At 47.5% G+C, this 16,953-nt stretch overlaps 2 protein-coding genes across 6 annotated transcripts in view; one reads left to right on the forward strand and one right to left on the reverse strand.

The window, feature by feature from the left end:
• Nucleotides 1–7,119, forward strand: part of ush2a (Usher syndrome 2A (autosomal recessive, mild)) — a 126,221-nt gene extending 119,102 nt beyond the window's left edge. For 2 of the 4 annotated variants that reach the window (XM_041070128.2, XM_029145281.3), the window contains 12 exons: nucleotides 2,378–2,584; nucleotides 2,670–2,762; nucleotides 2,914–3,059; nucleotides 3,131–3,249; nucleotides 3,347–3,445; nucleotides 3,524–3,700; nucleotides 4,128–4,211; nucleotides 4,286–4,424; nucleotides 4,510–4,597; nucleotides 5,225–5,293; nucleotides 5,833–6,033; nucleotides 6,118–7,119. In XM_041070128.2, the coding sequence (XP_040926062.1) occupies nucleotides 2,378–2,584; nucleotides 2,670–2,762; nucleotides 2,914–3,059; nucleotides 3,131–3,249; nucleotides 3,347–3,445; nucleotides 3,524–3,700; nucleotides 4,128–4,211; nucleotides 4,286–4,424; nucleotides 4,510–4,597; nucleotides 5,225–5,293; nucleotides 5,833–6,033; nucleotides 6,118–6,207 (1,512 nt within the window). In that variant the 3' untranslated portion in view covers nucleotides 6,208–7,119. Of the gene's footprint in view, nucleotides 1–2,377; nucleotides 2,585–2,669; nucleotides 2,763–2,913; nucleotides 3,060–3,130; nucleotides 3,250–3,346; nucleotides 3,446–3,523; nucleotides 3,701–4,127; nucleotides 4,212–4,285; nucleotides 4,425–4,509; nucleotides 4,598–5,090; nucleotides 5,157–5,224; nucleotides 5,294–5,832; nucleotides 6,034–6,117 lie in introns of all 4 variants that reach the window. The other 2 variants (XM_029145283.3, XM_055507189.1) reach the window with 2 other exon arrangements.
• Nucleotides 7,120–7,974: 855 nt separating this feature from the next.
• On the reverse strand, nucleotides 7,975–16,808 carry kctd3 (potassium channel tetramerization domain containing 3). Of its 2 annotated transcripts, none has more exons than XM_029145287.3 (19): nucleotides 16,409–16,808; nucleotides 16,090–16,143; nucleotides 15,408–15,453; nucleotides 14,954–15,027; nucleotides 14,804–14,862; nucleotides 14,279–14,359; nucleotides 13,957–14,112; nucleotides 13,330–13,420; nucleotides 13,043–13,233; nucleotides 12,787–12,902; nucleotides 12,611–12,698; nucleotides 12,394–12,510; nucleotides 12,099–12,269; nucleotides 11,859–12,014; nucleotides 11,622–11,718; nucleotides 11,302–11,495; nucleotides 11,034–11,172; nucleotides 10,807–10,929; nucleotides 7,975–10,635 (listed from the first exon to the last, which is right to left on the reverse strand). In XM_029145287.3, the coding sequence occupies exons 1-19, from the start codon at nucleotides 16,477–16,479 to the stop codon at nucleotides 10,083–10,085; spliced, it is 2,577 nt and encodes an 858-aa protein (XP_029001120.1). In that variant the 5' UTR covers nucleotides 16,480–16,808; the 3' UTR covers nucleotides 7,975–10,082. The 2 variants fall into 2 exon arrangements, with proteins under 2 accessions (XP_029001120.1, XP_029001119.1); XM_029145286.3 differs by having other exon boundaries at nucleotides 11,287–11,495.
• Nucleotides 16,809–16,953: the final 145 nt, after the last annotated feature.

Raw genomic sequence — 16,953 nt, forward strand, 5'->3', positions numbered from 1 at the left:
TCTGTTCCTCTGCAGCGCTCGCGCTTTCCCGCTCCGCGTTTCAGGCGTACACAAGGACGATAAGTCAGCTCCGTTTAGCGCAGCACAGAGCAGAGAGAGAAATCATATTAGGCTAATTACACTGGGTCATAAGCTCCTATTGACAGCTTTATGCTTGGTTTTAATTACTGCCCACTTTCACACAACTTAGCCCCTTCACCCCGACTAGATGCACCCGCCAAGTAGCCCCGTCGGCCTATCAGAGCGCACGAATCAAGTCCGCAGTCCAGCCGTCCAATAGGAACCCTCGAACGCTGTGTGGAAGTTCCCTCAAGCCGTTTGTTGCCATGGTGGCTCATTTGCTGCCATGGCAGCCAACAGGGTGTATTTTTATTTTGTGTCTAATAAGCCAAATCGCGGCCCAATCAGAGGAGGAAGGAGAGCAAGCAGTAAAAAGTGAGTCGATGATATAAGGACGCAGCGATGAGTTCTACCTTTTAGCACTGGATCAAGGACAAGGTGATCTGTGCCGACTTTAGCGCTCAACTCTTTTCCCTCTCGTTCGTCTGCGCGGCACAAACTTTTTAATCAAGCCCAAAGCCTTGCGTCATGTTGAGGCTCGGGCCGTGGTGCTGCTGGGGGAAGAACATGGTTGTTGCTGGGTAGAGCCATTTTATGGCTGTGAGTTTGAGTTCGCAAATTAAATTAAAACTCTTTGAAGTAATAAGTCACGGTGCTCGTTTGGAAGCTGCTCAGCGAACGTGCGTAGAGGAAAACCAAGGCACTTTTTCAAAACACCCCCCTTCATTTATATCATGATGTAAATCTGCCTCATTTAGCTAATGGGACGTTTTCCTCATCAGGTTGATGGTGGAAGTTACGGCTGTGATTCTGATCTATTTTCTGCTTAAAATCATCATTTTGATAATAAACAAATCTACTTTTCACTTCTACATGTTTTTCTGTTGCCTCCCACCTGCTGCACATGGACACAAGGACCTTTCTTCATCGGGTCACTGCCTTTAGCTACCAGACGCTCTCGCTCCTGCCTCTGTTCATTCATTCTTCTTGCTGACCACACACACACACACACACACACACACACACACACACACACACACACACACACACATACAAGCCCCTCATACGACACTTGGCTTCCAAAGCTGATGTATAAACAGAAAAGGTTGGAGGACGGACTTTGACTTCTCCAACCTGAAACTTACTGGTGACATTCGCGCAGGTTTCTGTAAGTGCTAGTGGCTGCAGAAATCTGATTTTGTTCATTTAATGAATATTTCATTCAAATATCTTAAATGATGACTGACGTCAAGTACAGTTTTTACCCGTGTTACTGTGTCATCATCGACTCTTCTACTGTAGCTCACCAAGTTTTTCAAAGAGACTTATATAGGGAGACTCATATAATATTAGTGGACACTCCAACATGTGGAGCTCAGAATCAGACCAATCCTGCATGGATCCAATCCAATCCTCCTTAATGGACCTCCCCATGCAGCCTCCATTCTCCTTGGTCCATTTTTGGTTTTGGTGTTCAGTCCATTTGAGGCCTTACATTACATTTAAGTCACCAAGCTCAGAATTTCACCTGCTTCTCCTGCTTCCTGCTTCCTACGCGTGGTCTCCTGCTTCCTCTCTTTGTGCCTGGTCCACTCTCTCTCCTCCTTCCTCCTCCCTGTCCCCAGTCTCTTCATCTTCCCCTCTTCTCTTTCCTCTCCCATCTCAGTCCATCTGTGCTGTCACTTAGATCAATCAGTCTGATTGATCACAGCCTAATTGACTATTATTAGGTTAATTCAACTCTTAACACAGGCGCATGCACACATAAAACTTGTGATCCCAGCCGCAAACAACAAGGCACCCAAACACACAGGCACACAGTTTCAACATTAAAGCTGCGACCCATCCATCTGCCTTCTGCACTACTTCTGACAGGCTACAGATGACTTACACATGCAAATCTCAACCCTGGCTGACCCGGTGCTGTGTACAGCCTCTAATTATACCCAACACAAGCACACAAATACGATTACTCTGTACGAGTGTGTGTGTGAACAACTCCTTGATGAAGGTGAAAAGTAATTGTCATGCAGATATGTTAGTGTTGCGTCGCATGGTGAAAAGGTTCCGCTCTGGCCGCTGATGCTAGTTTTGATGGATGATCCCGTGAATTGACACGTCTTTTCACTGGTCTGTTGGATGCGGGGTAATTAAGAGGAGCCATCATCATCGATAACAGTTAATGAAATGGATTTAACATTTTAATGAAATAAGGAGAACTTGCTGCCACTTTCTGTCTGTTATTCATCATCACCTAAATCCTGTTTGTGACCGGGGGCTCCGGCGCCGTTGGCTAATCTGGGCCTTTGACCCGCAGGCGTGGGCCGTGAATTCAGCCGGCCGGTCCAGCAGCCCGTGGACCCATGGCAGGACAGGACCCGCCCCACCGGAGGGTGTGGGCCCACCTCTTTTCCTGCGCGTGTCAGCGACCTCCGCTGTGGTGGACATCCATCCTCCAGCTCGGCCCAACGGGATCGTGAGCCTGTTTAGAGTGTTCTCACTGGACCACAACAACCGCACTCTGGTAAACCGACATATTACTGAGCTTCCCAACCTGCCTTCTGGCCTATTTCATCCACTGTCGCAACACACACATTTGTTTGTAACAGTTGTCAGAAGGAACATCCCATCAGCAGACGCTTCATGGTTTACGACCTTACACCCAGTACTGGATCGGAGTAGAGGCCTGCACCTGTTACCAGGTAACCACCAAGTAATGGTGCTGTGTGGATGATATTTGATACAGGGACTAGTATTAATTGGTACTTGTTCCATCGCTGTGGGATATGGTGTGTGTGTGTGTTGTGTTTTCATACAAACATTTAACGTCAGAGTGTTCTGAACATGTGTCAGTGCTGTAGCCAGGGTCCCCTGAGTGAGCTCCACACGACGGCGGCCCCCCCGGCCCACCAGCCGCCCCCTCGGCCCGCCGCGCTGACCTCCCGCTCTGTCCAGCTGACCTGGGTCGAGCCTCTGGCCCCCAACGGCGTCATCGAGAGGTGAGTGGACCCCAGCGAGGTGCAGGGTTCAGTCTGAGACGTTCTCACTCAGGCGCTGTCCCTGTTGTCAGCTGCGAGCTGCACCGCCGGTCCCCGTGCCCGCAGCCCCCCCAGCCTGTGCCCCTCCCTTGTGTCGAGGGACCAGCAGACATCTGTTACTTCGGCAAAAGCTGGAGCTACAACGTGACAGGTGCGGTAAAAGCCCTGATGATTGTTAGGATGCTTTGAAGTTTGAAGCCACTGCTGCTGTTAGGACTTGATGCATGCTTAAATCATGGTCAGTGCAGATCTCCACCCCTACTCCACCTACGAGCTGAGGGTCGCCTGCTTCAACAAAATGGGCAGCACTGCCTCCAACTGGACCACGGTTACTACGCTCAGTGAAGGTACCGCGCGTCCGCTCCCTCAGGCCTCGCTGGGGACTGGTGCTGGGTAACACACCCCGTGTTTTCCTCTGGCTCCAGCCCCTCAATACGTGGCTCCCTTCTCGGCGGGCAGCAACCTGACGGTCATCTGGCTGGACTGGACCGCTTCCTTCTCCCTCAACGGGCCCCTGAAGGAGTACAGCGTCACCGAGAGGCAGCTGAGGGTCTACAGCGGCTTCTACAGCTTCCACCAGATTCCGCGCACGTCGCAGAAAAGTGAGACCGCGTGCACATCCAGTACACGTCCATGTACAAACTGTAACAGCGTAGATGAACCTACAGATGCGCACGGGGTAATTACAGGAAGATGCATTTGACTAAACCGTTTGTGTTGTTTATTTTAAACGAATTAATAAAACATGGCTGGAGTCTCTAATTGATTTATTAAGTCATTGCAGTACTTAAACATCAGTAGATTTACCAATAAAAGATAAAATATTGCCTGGTTAATTAGCTTTGGCAGCTTTATAGAAGCCATATAACAATTACGTCCAATAAGATACTGAGATTATGATCTTATATCATATTAAAAGGTTTCTGTAATGCATATAACCATGAATCAGGCCTTTGAGGGGACATGCTGAAGTCTGTTGACGGGAGAAGCTTCCAGATGTTGCTGTCTTACGTTTCTGCCTCTTCTCAGCGCTGTCGTTTCAGGTGACCTGCACCACAAGCAGCGGCAGCGCCAGTACGCCCACCATCAGATACAGCCCCGTCACGGGCCTCGGTAACACAACCGCACACCGCAACCATACCCGGACCTGAATGTTCCACTTGAACGCTCGTCCGTTGCTCCTGCAGTTCCTCCGGAGCCCGAGGACAGTAAACAGGGCGTGGGCATGTCAGCGAGCCCGGTCTACTCTGAGCTGTGGTTCATCCTGCTGCTAGCGCTGCTGGGTCTGCTTCTTCTGGCCCTTCTGCTGGGACTGGTTCTCAGAAGGTACAGCACGTCAAGCGCAGCCAGACTTGGAACAAAAATGGGACGAGAACAAAAGGTTCTGACTGAGGTTGGCCTTTTCCTCCAGAGCCCTGAGGAAGCAGCCGTCAGCCAGAGAGCGCCCTCCGCTGGTCATGCTGCAGAACACGAGGAAGGGTGGAGGCGAGGCGTTCTCGGTGAGAGGAGCAAGTCGAACATTTGTTAAATGCCTTTAGCTAAAATCGTAGCATTTTCTTTTATTCAGTAAAATCTCTGGAGCCAGGTTTTTGGTTTATTTGGTGCTTTTACTTAAATTAAACAGTTTTAACTGTCTTTCAGCTGTAATTTTTGCCCTTTGCGTCACTTTTTTTTATCAGCATCTGTTGTAAATGTGTAATTGGGAGCCACAACCTAAATGCTCCGCTGGTTTTCCCATATAATAAAAAATATATGAGATGTTAGAGGAGCATTTCATCCAGATGGAGGCTTAAACAGAAGAATCCGCCTTTAACACTCACCCAATTAACTTCTTTATGTTTTTCCTTGTCTTTTTAACGTTTTCCTCACATCATAGTTTTAATTGAAATGAATGATTGCTCTGTTCCGTCCAGTTTTTATACCATTCTCTGACTCTGCACCCTGCTGCTGCCTCCTCTCCTGTCCTCTCTGACTCTCTTGCTTCGTCTCTAGCGGCCCTGTCCCGTGCCGTGCTCTAAGCATCACTGCGGCTCTGTGCTCCTCCCCGAGCGCCTCACAGTAGGACTTTTTCCTTCCTATGTTCACTGTCTCAAGCCCTAAATGCTTATTTCATGTCCCCCCTGCAGTTTGACACTGTAGCAGACTGTGTTGAGGTCAGCAGCGTTAAACTTAAAAGCTACACTGTTTACAATGAGGTAGGAGATCTCGCGGGCGTCTTTCTTCGCATGCCTCCTGTGTTTCTGTTGTTGTCGTGCGTGTGCCCACCTCACTCAGGTAACGAACGCCCTGCAGCGGTGAGCACAGGTGACATCACAACTAGTGTGAGCCGTTTGTCCAAGTATATGTTAAGGTGGAAGCAAATATATTTGGTCCATTTACATTTTTAGGGTTCAACCAAAGCTGTGGGCTTGTATCTTTGGTGAATGTTGAACGGACGTTTGAATAACAGCCAAAAAGCCTGTTGTTGCTAAACAGCGCCCCCTGCTGATCGACTGTAGTATCACAATGAAGACATTGTGATGTGTAAAATAAGGCTTGGTCTGTGTTCAGTAATATAAATATCCTCTGTGGATCTTTCTACATACTTATAGGGTGAGAATGTTTTTAAATATGTGTTGTGTGCGTGTGTGTTTTGTTTTGTTTTTTAACCCTTTTGTTGCATCCTCTAATTGATCGTCTCTACCTTACCTTGCTCCTCGGTTCCTGTACTTTATTCTCTTACTGTGTTCCACAGGGTCTGGCAGACACAAAGATAGTTGACGGCAGCTCAGGCTTCCGCCCCATGTCTGTGCTGCGGGTTCCCACCCAACCAGACCTCGGCAAAGCGTACTCCCAGCATTCCCTGCACCGCAGTGTCAGTCAGCTGATCGACAGGAAGTCACTGATGCTGGAGGAGGGAACCTGGGACAATCCGCTGGGCCACGATTCTGGTCTGGTGAGGATGGAAATGTTGATGGAAGCCAAGCGTCACAGTGGTTGTCACGTGTCACTGCAGGCGTGACGTGCGCTTTCTTTTCAGTACGTGGAGGAAGACGAGTTTGCAGATGCCATCAAAGCCTTAAGTTCTGCGAAGAAGGAGCCCAACGCGTTCACCGACACACATCTATGAGACGCCCGCATCAGGTATCACCGCCGCATCTCAGACCTGAGGGCCGTTCACAGTTTTCAGTGCTTGCCAACTGCTTGTTAGTTTAGTTTGATCAGTTTTGAAATGAAATGAAATGAAGTTTTCACTGTAGGAGTCAAAGCAGTCTAGAAAAAGATGATTGTCAAATGTGTCAGAAAGTTCATGTGCCTCTCAGTCGTACCTGTAACAGTGGTCCTTTGTTCGAATCACAGGTGTTAAGTACATTTACCAAAGTACTTAAGTTTAAAGTACTTAAATTTTACTAAAAGTAAAATTTTGACACAAACAGCATCAAATCTAAAGTTCTTACAAGTTTTAGAATATGGACTTGAGTAAAAAAAATAAAAAAGTGATACTTCTACTTTAGTGATGTAACATTTAGACTTTGTACTTCCTCTGGTCTTAATAATACAAATGGCCTTAATGTTAGTTTATACATAACAAAAAATGCCAACTTTTTTATTTTTTGCCGTTGTCTTGTAATTGTGTGGTGAAACTGAATGTCCTGAAATCAGTTTTGTGGAGTAACTGCTGTAGTGTGTGTAGGGTGATTTTATCCATGTATAACGTTAAAATGTAGGAAAAGAAATCTCTGCAACGTCCTGTTGTGTTTTCCAGATGAAGTGAATCAGTGTTTGTGTCTGGACTGAGTGGGCTTTAAGTTTTAGAGCAAGCTGCACATCATAGGAAACAGTATTTATGAGAACAAGTTGTTGGACGTCTTTATGTAATTGTGTAAAGAAAATGTCTATGTATTATTATAAAATTGTTTCCTTTTTTACAATTGCAGTATTATTTATGATTGTATATAAAGTTATTTATAGGAGATTTGTTGATCTGTGTATCTTTATTTTTGGGGAAATTATGAATACAGTCTGGCAGACGCAAAGAAAACAGTGTTGTCCTTGTGTTCTTACATTTTATTAATCAATGCAAATTATACTCACTCTCCATTTTTTCTATTTCATGTTTTTTTAGAGAAGTTTTAATAGAGAATGTTCATATACATCTTTTGTCACATCTTGTGTTTCACGCTATTCTTCTCACTTTGATCTGCTCTGAATGAATTCCCTCCACAGATCTTGACTGTTCAACCAGCTGAAGATGAAAACCGTGTGACTGTAGGATTTATTTTCAGCCGAGTTTGTAAAACGAAGGGGCAGCATCGGCTTAGTGACCACACACAGTACAGTATCTCCATCAAACGCTGCACAGCTGTAATTTCATTTTGCTCCTGCGTCCCTTAAGGGAACATCACGGCAAAAGAGAAATTAACAAAGTGGCAGTAACAAGCGTGCCCTCGCTCAAGGACGCCGGCCTGACAAGGGCACTTCTACGGCATTCACAGCCACGTTCGCAGCTATTGTCGGCCACGGAGGGAGGGAGAGGCTGTGAACGAGAGAGCTGCTGGAGTGATTGTAAGGGACAGTATGGCCCTGAGCTACACACACAGGATTTTATTAAAGTCATAAATCACGATGACGACAGACGGCGTCTCAGAGAGGAGACTGTCTGAGCAGGAAGGTTAGTGAAATGAAAGTGCTGGACACACACACACACACACACACACACACACACACACACACACACACACACACACACACACACACACACACACACACACCAAAAATGCTAAACCATGTGGCCGTGCAGAAATGCATTCGCTGTGAAATTGGTTTGTTGAAGACACAACGTTATCGAAGTCATTCGCATCTTAGAGTCTAAATAATTGCACATTGTTAGATAACGCACATTCAAACATGCATAATTTATTTAAAAATAAAGGTAAACACTTCATCTGTGACCAGATGACGTTTAACATTATACACTGGACTGGATCAGTACTTTAGGCAACTGTAAATAATATTACAACATAACGCAGCATTTGTAACAAACACAATGTAAAACAACGGTGCACTGGGCCGACGTGTCCTTTGGCTCTCGAGCTGTAATATAATGTAAACGCAGCCAGAAAGGGACTGAGCAACAACGCCTATGTGCTGTAATACACATATGTTTATACCAAACACCAGCAAGTTACTTTAATATTAGTCTTAATAGTGCAAGTGCAAATGCAGTTAGGTCCAATATCATGGTAACAGAGACAATATATGATTATCAAGTATGTACTGAACTAGAGTGTAGGCATCAACGCGCACTGATACATCCATGGGAGGATTTGTTTACGCTCTGCACGACTGACGGGTGTAAAGGTGGAACCACAGAGCCGGTCCAACAGCGTACCATCAATAACAAGAACAACAAATTCAAAGCTCAAAATCATTCTGCTCACACAAGCAGTTGTCGTTTTTCTTAGTCCAGTTCTTTCAGGCCGTTTCCATGTTTTTCCTTAGAGCATCGTTACGTAAACAAGCGGATGAACATGCCGGGGAAAAAAGATGGATTTTCCAGTTATTCATGCTGAACTGATATATACAGTTTACACCAGATATTGATTATGTGGCTATTTATGAATGGAAATGATTCTGCCAAACAGTGGTCAGATCTAATCTGGCCTGTTCTGATGCGGCTCCGCACTGAGCTCAGTCTCCTCAAGCCTTTGGTCAGAACACTTGAACAATGCACATGCAGGCTGATAAAACTCAAATAAGGCACTAAAAGAGTCCAAAACAACAACCTGTAGGGTCTAAAGTGATGTAGTGTAGGTCCTTGTCTTAAGGTAAGTGTGGTTATATTGTGATAGTGTAAAAATAAGAATATAACTAGGAATTAGTGAGTTTGTGCAGGCACCGACGTGACTTTAGGAGGAACACGTAGTTTAAGGAAGTGGCGTCTGCTTGTTTCACCTGTGCTTCTTCCTACCGCGATGAGTGTCTATTGACTGCATGTGCACACAGAAGTCTCCATTTCCTGCCTCACCTGTGCCACCTTCACTGTGAGCGGAACTAGAACCGAAACCCTGAACGTTCAGCTGCCGAGCGGCGCGGGAGCCGGGTCCATGTTCACCGGGTGTGGAGCCTTTAGCTGTGCTTCACACAGTAGCTCTGTCGTTGCATAGGGCTCACTGAGCTGTCCAACACTAACCCTAGACACCTTCTACTGCTTCCTACTTGCTGACTAGTGACTTTTACTGTCATTGCTACATGGAAACGCTAATAAGCGTTGTTGCCCCGGCTGCAGTAAGATGCAAACATTTAGTAGCTGCCAAGACTCTGGCTCGGATGTTGCGGAGAGAAAAAGACAAACCCGCTGATCAGAGGTTTGAAATCTGATCGTTTGGGATCAGTTGTCATGAAACTGGTGCTGTAGAGATCAGTCAGTTAATATGTAGGTTAAATAAAAACAGTTTAGCTCCTCCGCTATAGGTGGTTGAATCTTATTGCAATGGGCACCACCTGTACAATAATGCATTCCTCAGAGTCTGGTAAAGCCATGTTGTAGTATTTTTCTCCTCTGCTGCCCGTTTGTAAAACCTGGATGAGCTTTAACAACGTCAGAAGGTTCAGCCTGTGCTCGTTGGTGCTTCACCCAAACACAAGCTGGACTGGAGGATTCCAAGACAACATCAAGGGTGAACAACATCAAAGCAGGAAGAGAAGAGGTTCTGAGCAGGTTATCATCAGACTCACTTCAATCTGAATAAACTAAAGCCGAGTGGTGAATCGGGTGGAACAGCAGTCGCTCCAGATGATTTCACAGACTGATAAAAGTTAAAATCCTTAATGAAAAGACGCAATGTCTTGGTAGTGATATTATAGTGTCAGAAGCATGACTGACATTTGAGATCCGCTGACTTGCTGAAATAAGACGTAGGCGAGGCTCCCGCTACGACTAATGTTCCCAACAGAGCTGTAGGTGGCTGTCTGGGATTTGATGGGGGCAGAGAAAGTGCAGGCTCACAGGCTGCTGTCCTGATTGGACGGCTCGGGCGCCAGCTTCCTGTGTCGCGGCGACGTGGACGAGGCCAGTTTTGTCGGGGAGGGAGAGGCGTTCGAAGACGAGTCGCTGCCGCCGCCGTCAGACCCTGAGGGAACGGAGGTGAGGTGAGGAACCGGCGGCGCCCTCTTCCTCCCCAGGAAGCCGCCTTCCAGCACTCCCCTCTTCCTCCCACCACCTTCTGCCTTCACACCGTCGCCCCCAGAGCCCGGACCCTCTCCCTCATCTGCCGGGTGCACCTTTCGCCTGACGTCCCCCCCAGGGATCGGGCTGTCTGGGGGCGGTCGTGGAGCTTCTTGATGACCGCATTCTGCCTTCGCCCCAGCGGCCGCCCCCCCTCCGGCGCCGGCTCGGCAGGCCCAGAGCTCCAGAGCCGAGGCCCGTCGCTCGCTGTCCTCAGGCCCGAAGTCACAGAGCGAGCGGCGGGCGTCAGGGGTCGGCCCGGGGCCCTGGGTGGAGCTGTGGCTTGTGCTTTCCAGAACACCTCGAGTCAGACTGAAGTTCTGGAAGTCTCTGTGGAAAGAAAACGTATGAGTGCTTCAAGCTTCCAAACTCAAGCGAAAATGATTGGTTCATTCGGTAGCAAATCCGGGTCTCTTTTAGTTTCGGTTTTATGTATTTGATGATTGAAAGCAAACAACCCTGAACATTCATGTGCTGCAGCTGCTAATCCCGTCTACGCACCCGTAGCTGTGGAAGGACTCTGTCCGGCGAGCACGGGCCAGCAGGGGGCTCTCTCTGTAGGGTCGCACGGCTCCGTAAGTGGCCTGGCTCTCAGGAATGGGCTCCTGGGCCTGTAGCTGCAGACTGAGGGGAACAAGGGGCAAACCGTTCCTCATCATTTGTGTTGTGAGACAGGCGGAGGAAGGTAAAGCGCGGCGTGTGTCTGTTTGCTCGCTCTCCTTTCCAACCTGGAGCAGGACTCTCGCAGGCGTGTGTGCTGCAGCACAGAGGGGGCCGGGCTAATGTTTGGTGTAGCACAGCGGGAGGTGCTCAGGTCGCACTGGTCCAACAGCTGCAGCAGCTCCTCCTCCGTTGGTCCACCGACATCTGTGAAGAACAAGATCGGACTCAGAAAGTACACACACGTATCATTTTTAACTTGATGAAATTATTCTTGGAAATAACTGCTCTATATGTAAGATGGGGCTGTTACACTAGTACCTGCTGCTCTCTCACCCTCTTTCCTCCTCTCCTCTCCTTTGTTAGCGGTGTCCATCGCGGTCGTCAGGTCCCACATTTGGATGCTGCCGTTGCCGTGGCCGGTGAACAGGTAGCGCCGAGGTCGCGAGCCCATCCGGCTGGAGCCCTCACACTCCCGTACCATGAAGCAAGAGATGGTGGTCCCGTCCACCGACTGCACTTCACAGATCCTGAGACAAGAGGTGTTACACAACATGTACATCAACACAAAAGGAGCTAAAATAGCAGAATCAGCAGCTTAAAACCCCCAAAGTTTAAAAGTGTTAAAGTCAGGAAGTTGATGATGGGCACTTTACCGTTTTCCAGTTGATGAGAGTCTCACAAAAAGTTTGTTGGTGATGGGAATGACCTTGTGGATGAAAACCTGCTGGTCGTCTCTCTCTCCAAATGGGCCTGAGCATCAAACACATTCCGTCAGGAAAATACCAAGTCATAGTTTCACCTACTGAGACTTTGCAAGTATTTACTAATGTACCGGTGTGGAGGACGCTCTTCATACAAGCATCGTCATGATGTCAGGAGTCATTTCTCACCTATATCATTCCCAGAGCAATAGCTCCCGTGGCTCTCGGTCTCCTCCAGAGACAGTATTTTGAAAGACGCCAGAGGGGTGGAGCCAGGCTGGGTGGAGATCATCCCTCTGAACCGGGTCACTGTCCACGTTCGAACATGGTTGTTGTCCGCACACACTAAATCGTGAAACGATGACACGAGTTCAGTCGCGGACACGAGCGCCAGCGGCGACAGCAGTCTCATCGTCGCATCCTCCTCACCTGACACCAGATGTTTCTCCGACAGCATGATCTTCGTCACCGGGCTCCTGTGTACCGTGAATGTCTGGAACAGCTGCGGGCCCGACCCGACGGTCTCGGGGTGCTGAACGATGACTCTGACTGCGCCGCTGCTCGTGCCATAGGCTATCTCTATCCAGTTGCCACTCACACCTGAAAGACAGCAGGCGACAAACACGCAGACGGGTCACGTCGGGAGAAACTGTGCTCAAACACATGGGAACGGATACAAAAATCTTTCTCCTTATTTTTCTAAATCGGTGAAAATGTTGCTTACTGGTTTTCGGCGTGAGGTAGACAGACAGTGCAGTGATGGCATCGTTCGACGGGTCATGATAAAGCTCTGTCACCAGAAGATCGTTGTCCTTCATCCTCAGTGGAAACTTCTGCATGTCTGAAATGAGAGGCCAGTCAGATGTGCATGATTTCATGTCCACTCCCCCGGTGACAGCTGAACAAAGGTATGACTACTTCAGGTATTACTCAGTGCGTACCAATGTAGTAGATGGAGCCGTTGTTGCAGCCCAGGAGGAGGAAGGATCCTGCTGTGTCACAGCTGGTGATGGGAACCACGTCTTGAACCTAGCGCATCAGAGCTCACAGTCTCACTCTCTCACCAGTGGCACTGACTATGACGCAGTGTGTGTGTGTGTGTGTAAGACCCGCCTACCTGCCAGTGCTGCGTGACGGCGTTCCACACGCCCACCTTCCCCGTGTGGCTCGTAGCCACCAGCTGGTTCCCGATGAAGAAGAGATCGTCGACAGGTACTCCGAGGCTGAATACACCTGGGTGATGGAAATGAATTTGCTTTCATTTCCACAAGTCCAGGTGGTGTTTGGCATTGGTGCCATCATTCACATTTGTTCTTAACGTTGTTTGTAAATTTTTTAATGTCTAATCTGTTGTCTCTGTGCTATAAACTGACCTATCTCATTGCCACTGCCTCCATCTTGGATGCTCCAGAGGATGATGCTGCTCTCGGAGGCAGCGGCCACCATCTTGTCCTTGTCTCCGTGCGGGCCGCCCACTACCTTGGCGTTGAGTGCGATGCGTTCGATGGTCCAGTCGAGGTAGGGGGAGGAAAACACCTGCTGCCATCCGGAGGATTCTTTTATCCTGTGATGATATCACACGAGCATTTAGAAATACTAACATGAGAAGTTCATTGTGGGGTCATTGAACCCAACACAATCCACGTGGTGGCGGTGTTACCTGTAGCAGATGACAAAGTGTGCATACGCTGCTACAATCCAGTTGTGGTGTCCTGCTATAATCAGCACTTTCCTGGGATCAACCACAGGACCTACAAACACACAAATAACAAAGGTCTTTGTTCAAAGATGAATAAACTCATGTCCTCGCTATTATTCACTATTTCCCACTCTCTGAATCAGTGATTGAAATGATCTTATGTGATGTGTGTCGTCAGCGAGCGAATGGAGGCTCGCTCAGTCAGCGCGTTCGCGGGTCGTCGGGTCACATTAGCTGCCGCGCTGATGCACACTCACAGATGCAGAAACAGCACAGGACTAAACAAACTCCCATGCAAACGTGTAGGCATGCAGATGGAGCCAGGCGCAGTCGGAGGGAGCGCACGCAGTGGGCGAATGTCACACATTACGCAGAATCTAGGCCCATCGTTATAATGAATAAAGCTGCTCAAAAATGAGAATCAGTGCCACATTTGCCATTTGTTCATTTATGCAGGAACTGATTCCTGCTCATAACGGCAGTTTATTGCTGTTATTTCCATTATGCTGGCTGCTTGGATCCGATCCCTTACCGCCATTACTTGGCACCTAATTTCTGACCCTCTCCGTACGACTGCAGGCTACTCACCCAGTCTGTGATTGTCGTCTGTTCCAGGAGAGCCGGGGAACGAAGGGTGGGGCGGGGGACCGACTCGGGCGAAGCCGTCTGCTCCACTTGGACCCGGTCGTTCGTCTGAGGAGGAACCAGCGGCCGAGGCAGAGCTGGTTTTACGGGCAGGGAGGGCTGTCATGAAAAGACCCACTGATGTTAAAAGGTTCTGCTTATTTAATCTGCGACAACCATCATGTGACTGATATTCAGGTAATGTTAGTGGTGGATCTGAATAATCTGAGCGCATTCAGAACCTTGAGTCATTTTCGGTTCGTTGCAACTTGTTTCATGTCTTTACCTGGCGGTGGCAGGTAACCGTGGAACAGAACGCTACCACAGGATGAGCGGTCCAGTTCCTCACACAGCAGCAGGCGCCGCACTGCAAATGGAAGTACACACAAATAAAAACTGCAGCAAACTGCCGCTAATTATAGTTACTGGTGATTTAAATTAGCTTTTACATACTGATTTTTTGCACTTAAACAGTTTTTCTGGATCTTATTTTTTGGATAATGTTTGGGTTTTTGCCAATGCATTGAATTACTTTATACTGTATGTGTCAAAGGTGATCAAAGTATTAAAATGGTATTTATTCTATTCAAACACAGACAATAGTGGGAAGTGACAAAGTCTGAAACAGGAAGTAAAACAACATTTAAGTACCTGGAACTAAGAGCAGTGAGGTTTTGACATTGGTGTTTGAAGCCAAAATACGTTTGACTTTACAACTTTACAGCTTCTTAAGTCAACAACGGCATTTTACTTGTCTGTAACTGCTACACCTGCTTCTTCCATTTCTTCCCAAGGCTCCACACAAACATACCTAAAGGAGTTATCCCATAAAACTCTGCTTCGTGCCGCAGGATGCTGATGTTGACACCCCTACAGAGAGATGAAGTACAACATAAGCTCGGTTGGAACTAAACAAAAGAAAGGTCGAGGGACATTTTCTGTATGCGGTTTCACTTCTTACCGAAGGTCCAATTCTTTGGTCCGGAGGAAATTCAAAATAGGCGCAAAAGCTGTCGGGTCTCTGTCAATAAATATCTGTAAGTGGAGGAACATAGTGTGCATGAGGCCGGACATCGATAACCATGACTATAAACACATTAACGTCACTAAGCATTCAAACCTTCCCCTGTTGTGGGATCTTAGTTTTATTCTATTATTGATTTACTAGTGTCCTAAAATTACAGATGGCAGAACATCACATGTTAAATCCCCTTAATTAATACAGTGGGTGGATGAAATTTCACTATTCCACATTAAAGATGGAAGACAGAAATTGTCTAATGAAGCCTCACGTCGACTTCTTCAAATATGAAATGTAGCGTCTCTTCAATAATTTGCATCGAACCAGAACAAATGTCATCATGTCCCGTCTGCTTTCAGGCGTTTTGCGAAGTAGCAACAAAAGCTGTACTCACAGCTCCAGTTTCATCCCGAAGTGTTGATATCCTTCCACTCAGCAAACTACAACACACACACACGCACGCAAAGGTTCAATTAACACAAGCACTTCTCCATTTCATCTTACCAGCGCCGGTAGTAAACGCACACCTCATCTTTCTGTGTAGATACAAATAACTTGAACTCAAAACCGACCATCATAGACATGCTGAAGGCTGTGCATTCAGTGCAAGTGTTTCCATGAAAGTGTAGTGCATAAAGTGAATACACACTACGATTTTTTAACAGAAGAGTTAAAACAGCCTGACCCAGCAGGTAGACTTCCCCTGAGACAGTGTTAATTAAAACGTACCGGTACAATTGCCCCGGCATGGACTCAGAGTGTGCTATGGTGCAGTCACAACCCAGGACACCTGTCAGCCTGCCTGTCCGACTCTTCGTCTGTATGTTGTAATGCACATTCAGCTCCACCTTAGCCTTACACAGCCAAAAGGTCCTCACACTATAGAGCATGCTGCTATATGATTACATTATTACAGATTACAGTTATACTGATGTGCATTATTTGGTGGGTCTACTGTTTTACCCTCCATATTTAAAAGTAAAATGTATGTTGTAAATCCTGAGGATGTGCCATTGACACTTGTACACATTGTTCCGAGCTGCAGCATCTGAGACTCAAAATCCACAAAGCGGTACCTTGAGAAGAAGGAGTCTGGGATCCACATGAGGGTCTGTCTGGATGTGCTGAAACTACAGCAAAATGACACAATAGCACATTTATTACAGTACAAAAGGAAGAATAATGAGGGAGGCTAATACTAATAGTGGCTCATCTGCTGGGATGAAAGAATGCCTTGTGTTTGAATTGAATATTCATTATTATGCACCGATGTCGTGTTGTACACCGTGTCCTACACAGAACCCCAGTGTGTCAGAAAAGGGTCAGCGAGAATAACATGACCGTAACACATCTACATCATCATGGATGTCCAGGCGTCCCGTTAGTGAGCCTTACCGCGTCCCGCCGACGTTCAGTTGGATGATCTCCCCCATCCCAGGCGTCGGGCTGTTCCCGTTCGCAGCCATGATCGGCGAACCAGCGGGTTGCTACACGGAGAGGTCGCAGTTCCGTCAGAACCGTTAGCTGCCTGTCACGGTGGCTAGGCTAGCTCGCTAGGGCTCCCGTCGTCCCACCTTCCATGAAAAACACCTCTTATTTACGAGCCGAGAGGACGGCGTCGGTACCGTTAGGCGCCCGCATAGTGGGCGTGGAGAGGAAGGGAGGGACGGGTCTTTTATCCAAGCGGTCGTCACACAATCATTCCTTTATTTTCTGTGGGTCTTGTTTGCATCACTGGCCCGCATGGAAACCATGATTAACATCTTGCGCACAATTTTAGCTACAAGAAAACAGCTGAACATTCCGCCCACAAGCGCGCCGAGAGCGTTCCCCCCCCGACAACTTCCGTTTTCGGTACCACAGTCAAACTTGTTTTAATAATTAATTAATAATTAATTTAGTTCATATACCACCGCTACACAACACAAAATGTATTAGAG

This window comes from Betta splendens, chromosome 3, assembly GCF_900634795.4.
Source record: "Betta splendens chromosome 3, fBetSpl5.4, whole genome shotgun sequence".
Classification (NCBI taxonomy): Eukaryota; Metazoa; Chordata; class Actinopteri; order Anabantiformes; family Osphronemidae; genus Betta; species Betta splendens.

Bases quoted from the DNA above. Each gene is read 5' to 3' on its own strand.
- kctd3 (XM_029145286.3), bottom strand. From the start codon at position 16,479: ATGGCTGCGAACGGGAACAGCCCGACGCCTGGGATGGGGGAGATCATC. The intron at 14,863-14,953 runs GTAAGAAGTGAA...ATCTCTCTGTAG, and splicing joins ACCAAAGAATTGGACCTTCG to GGGTGTCAACATCAGCATCC. The intron at 12,511-12,610 runs GTACGCACTGAG...CTCTCATTTCAG, and splicing joins CGGCTCCATCTACTACATTG to ACATGCAGAAGTTTCCACTG.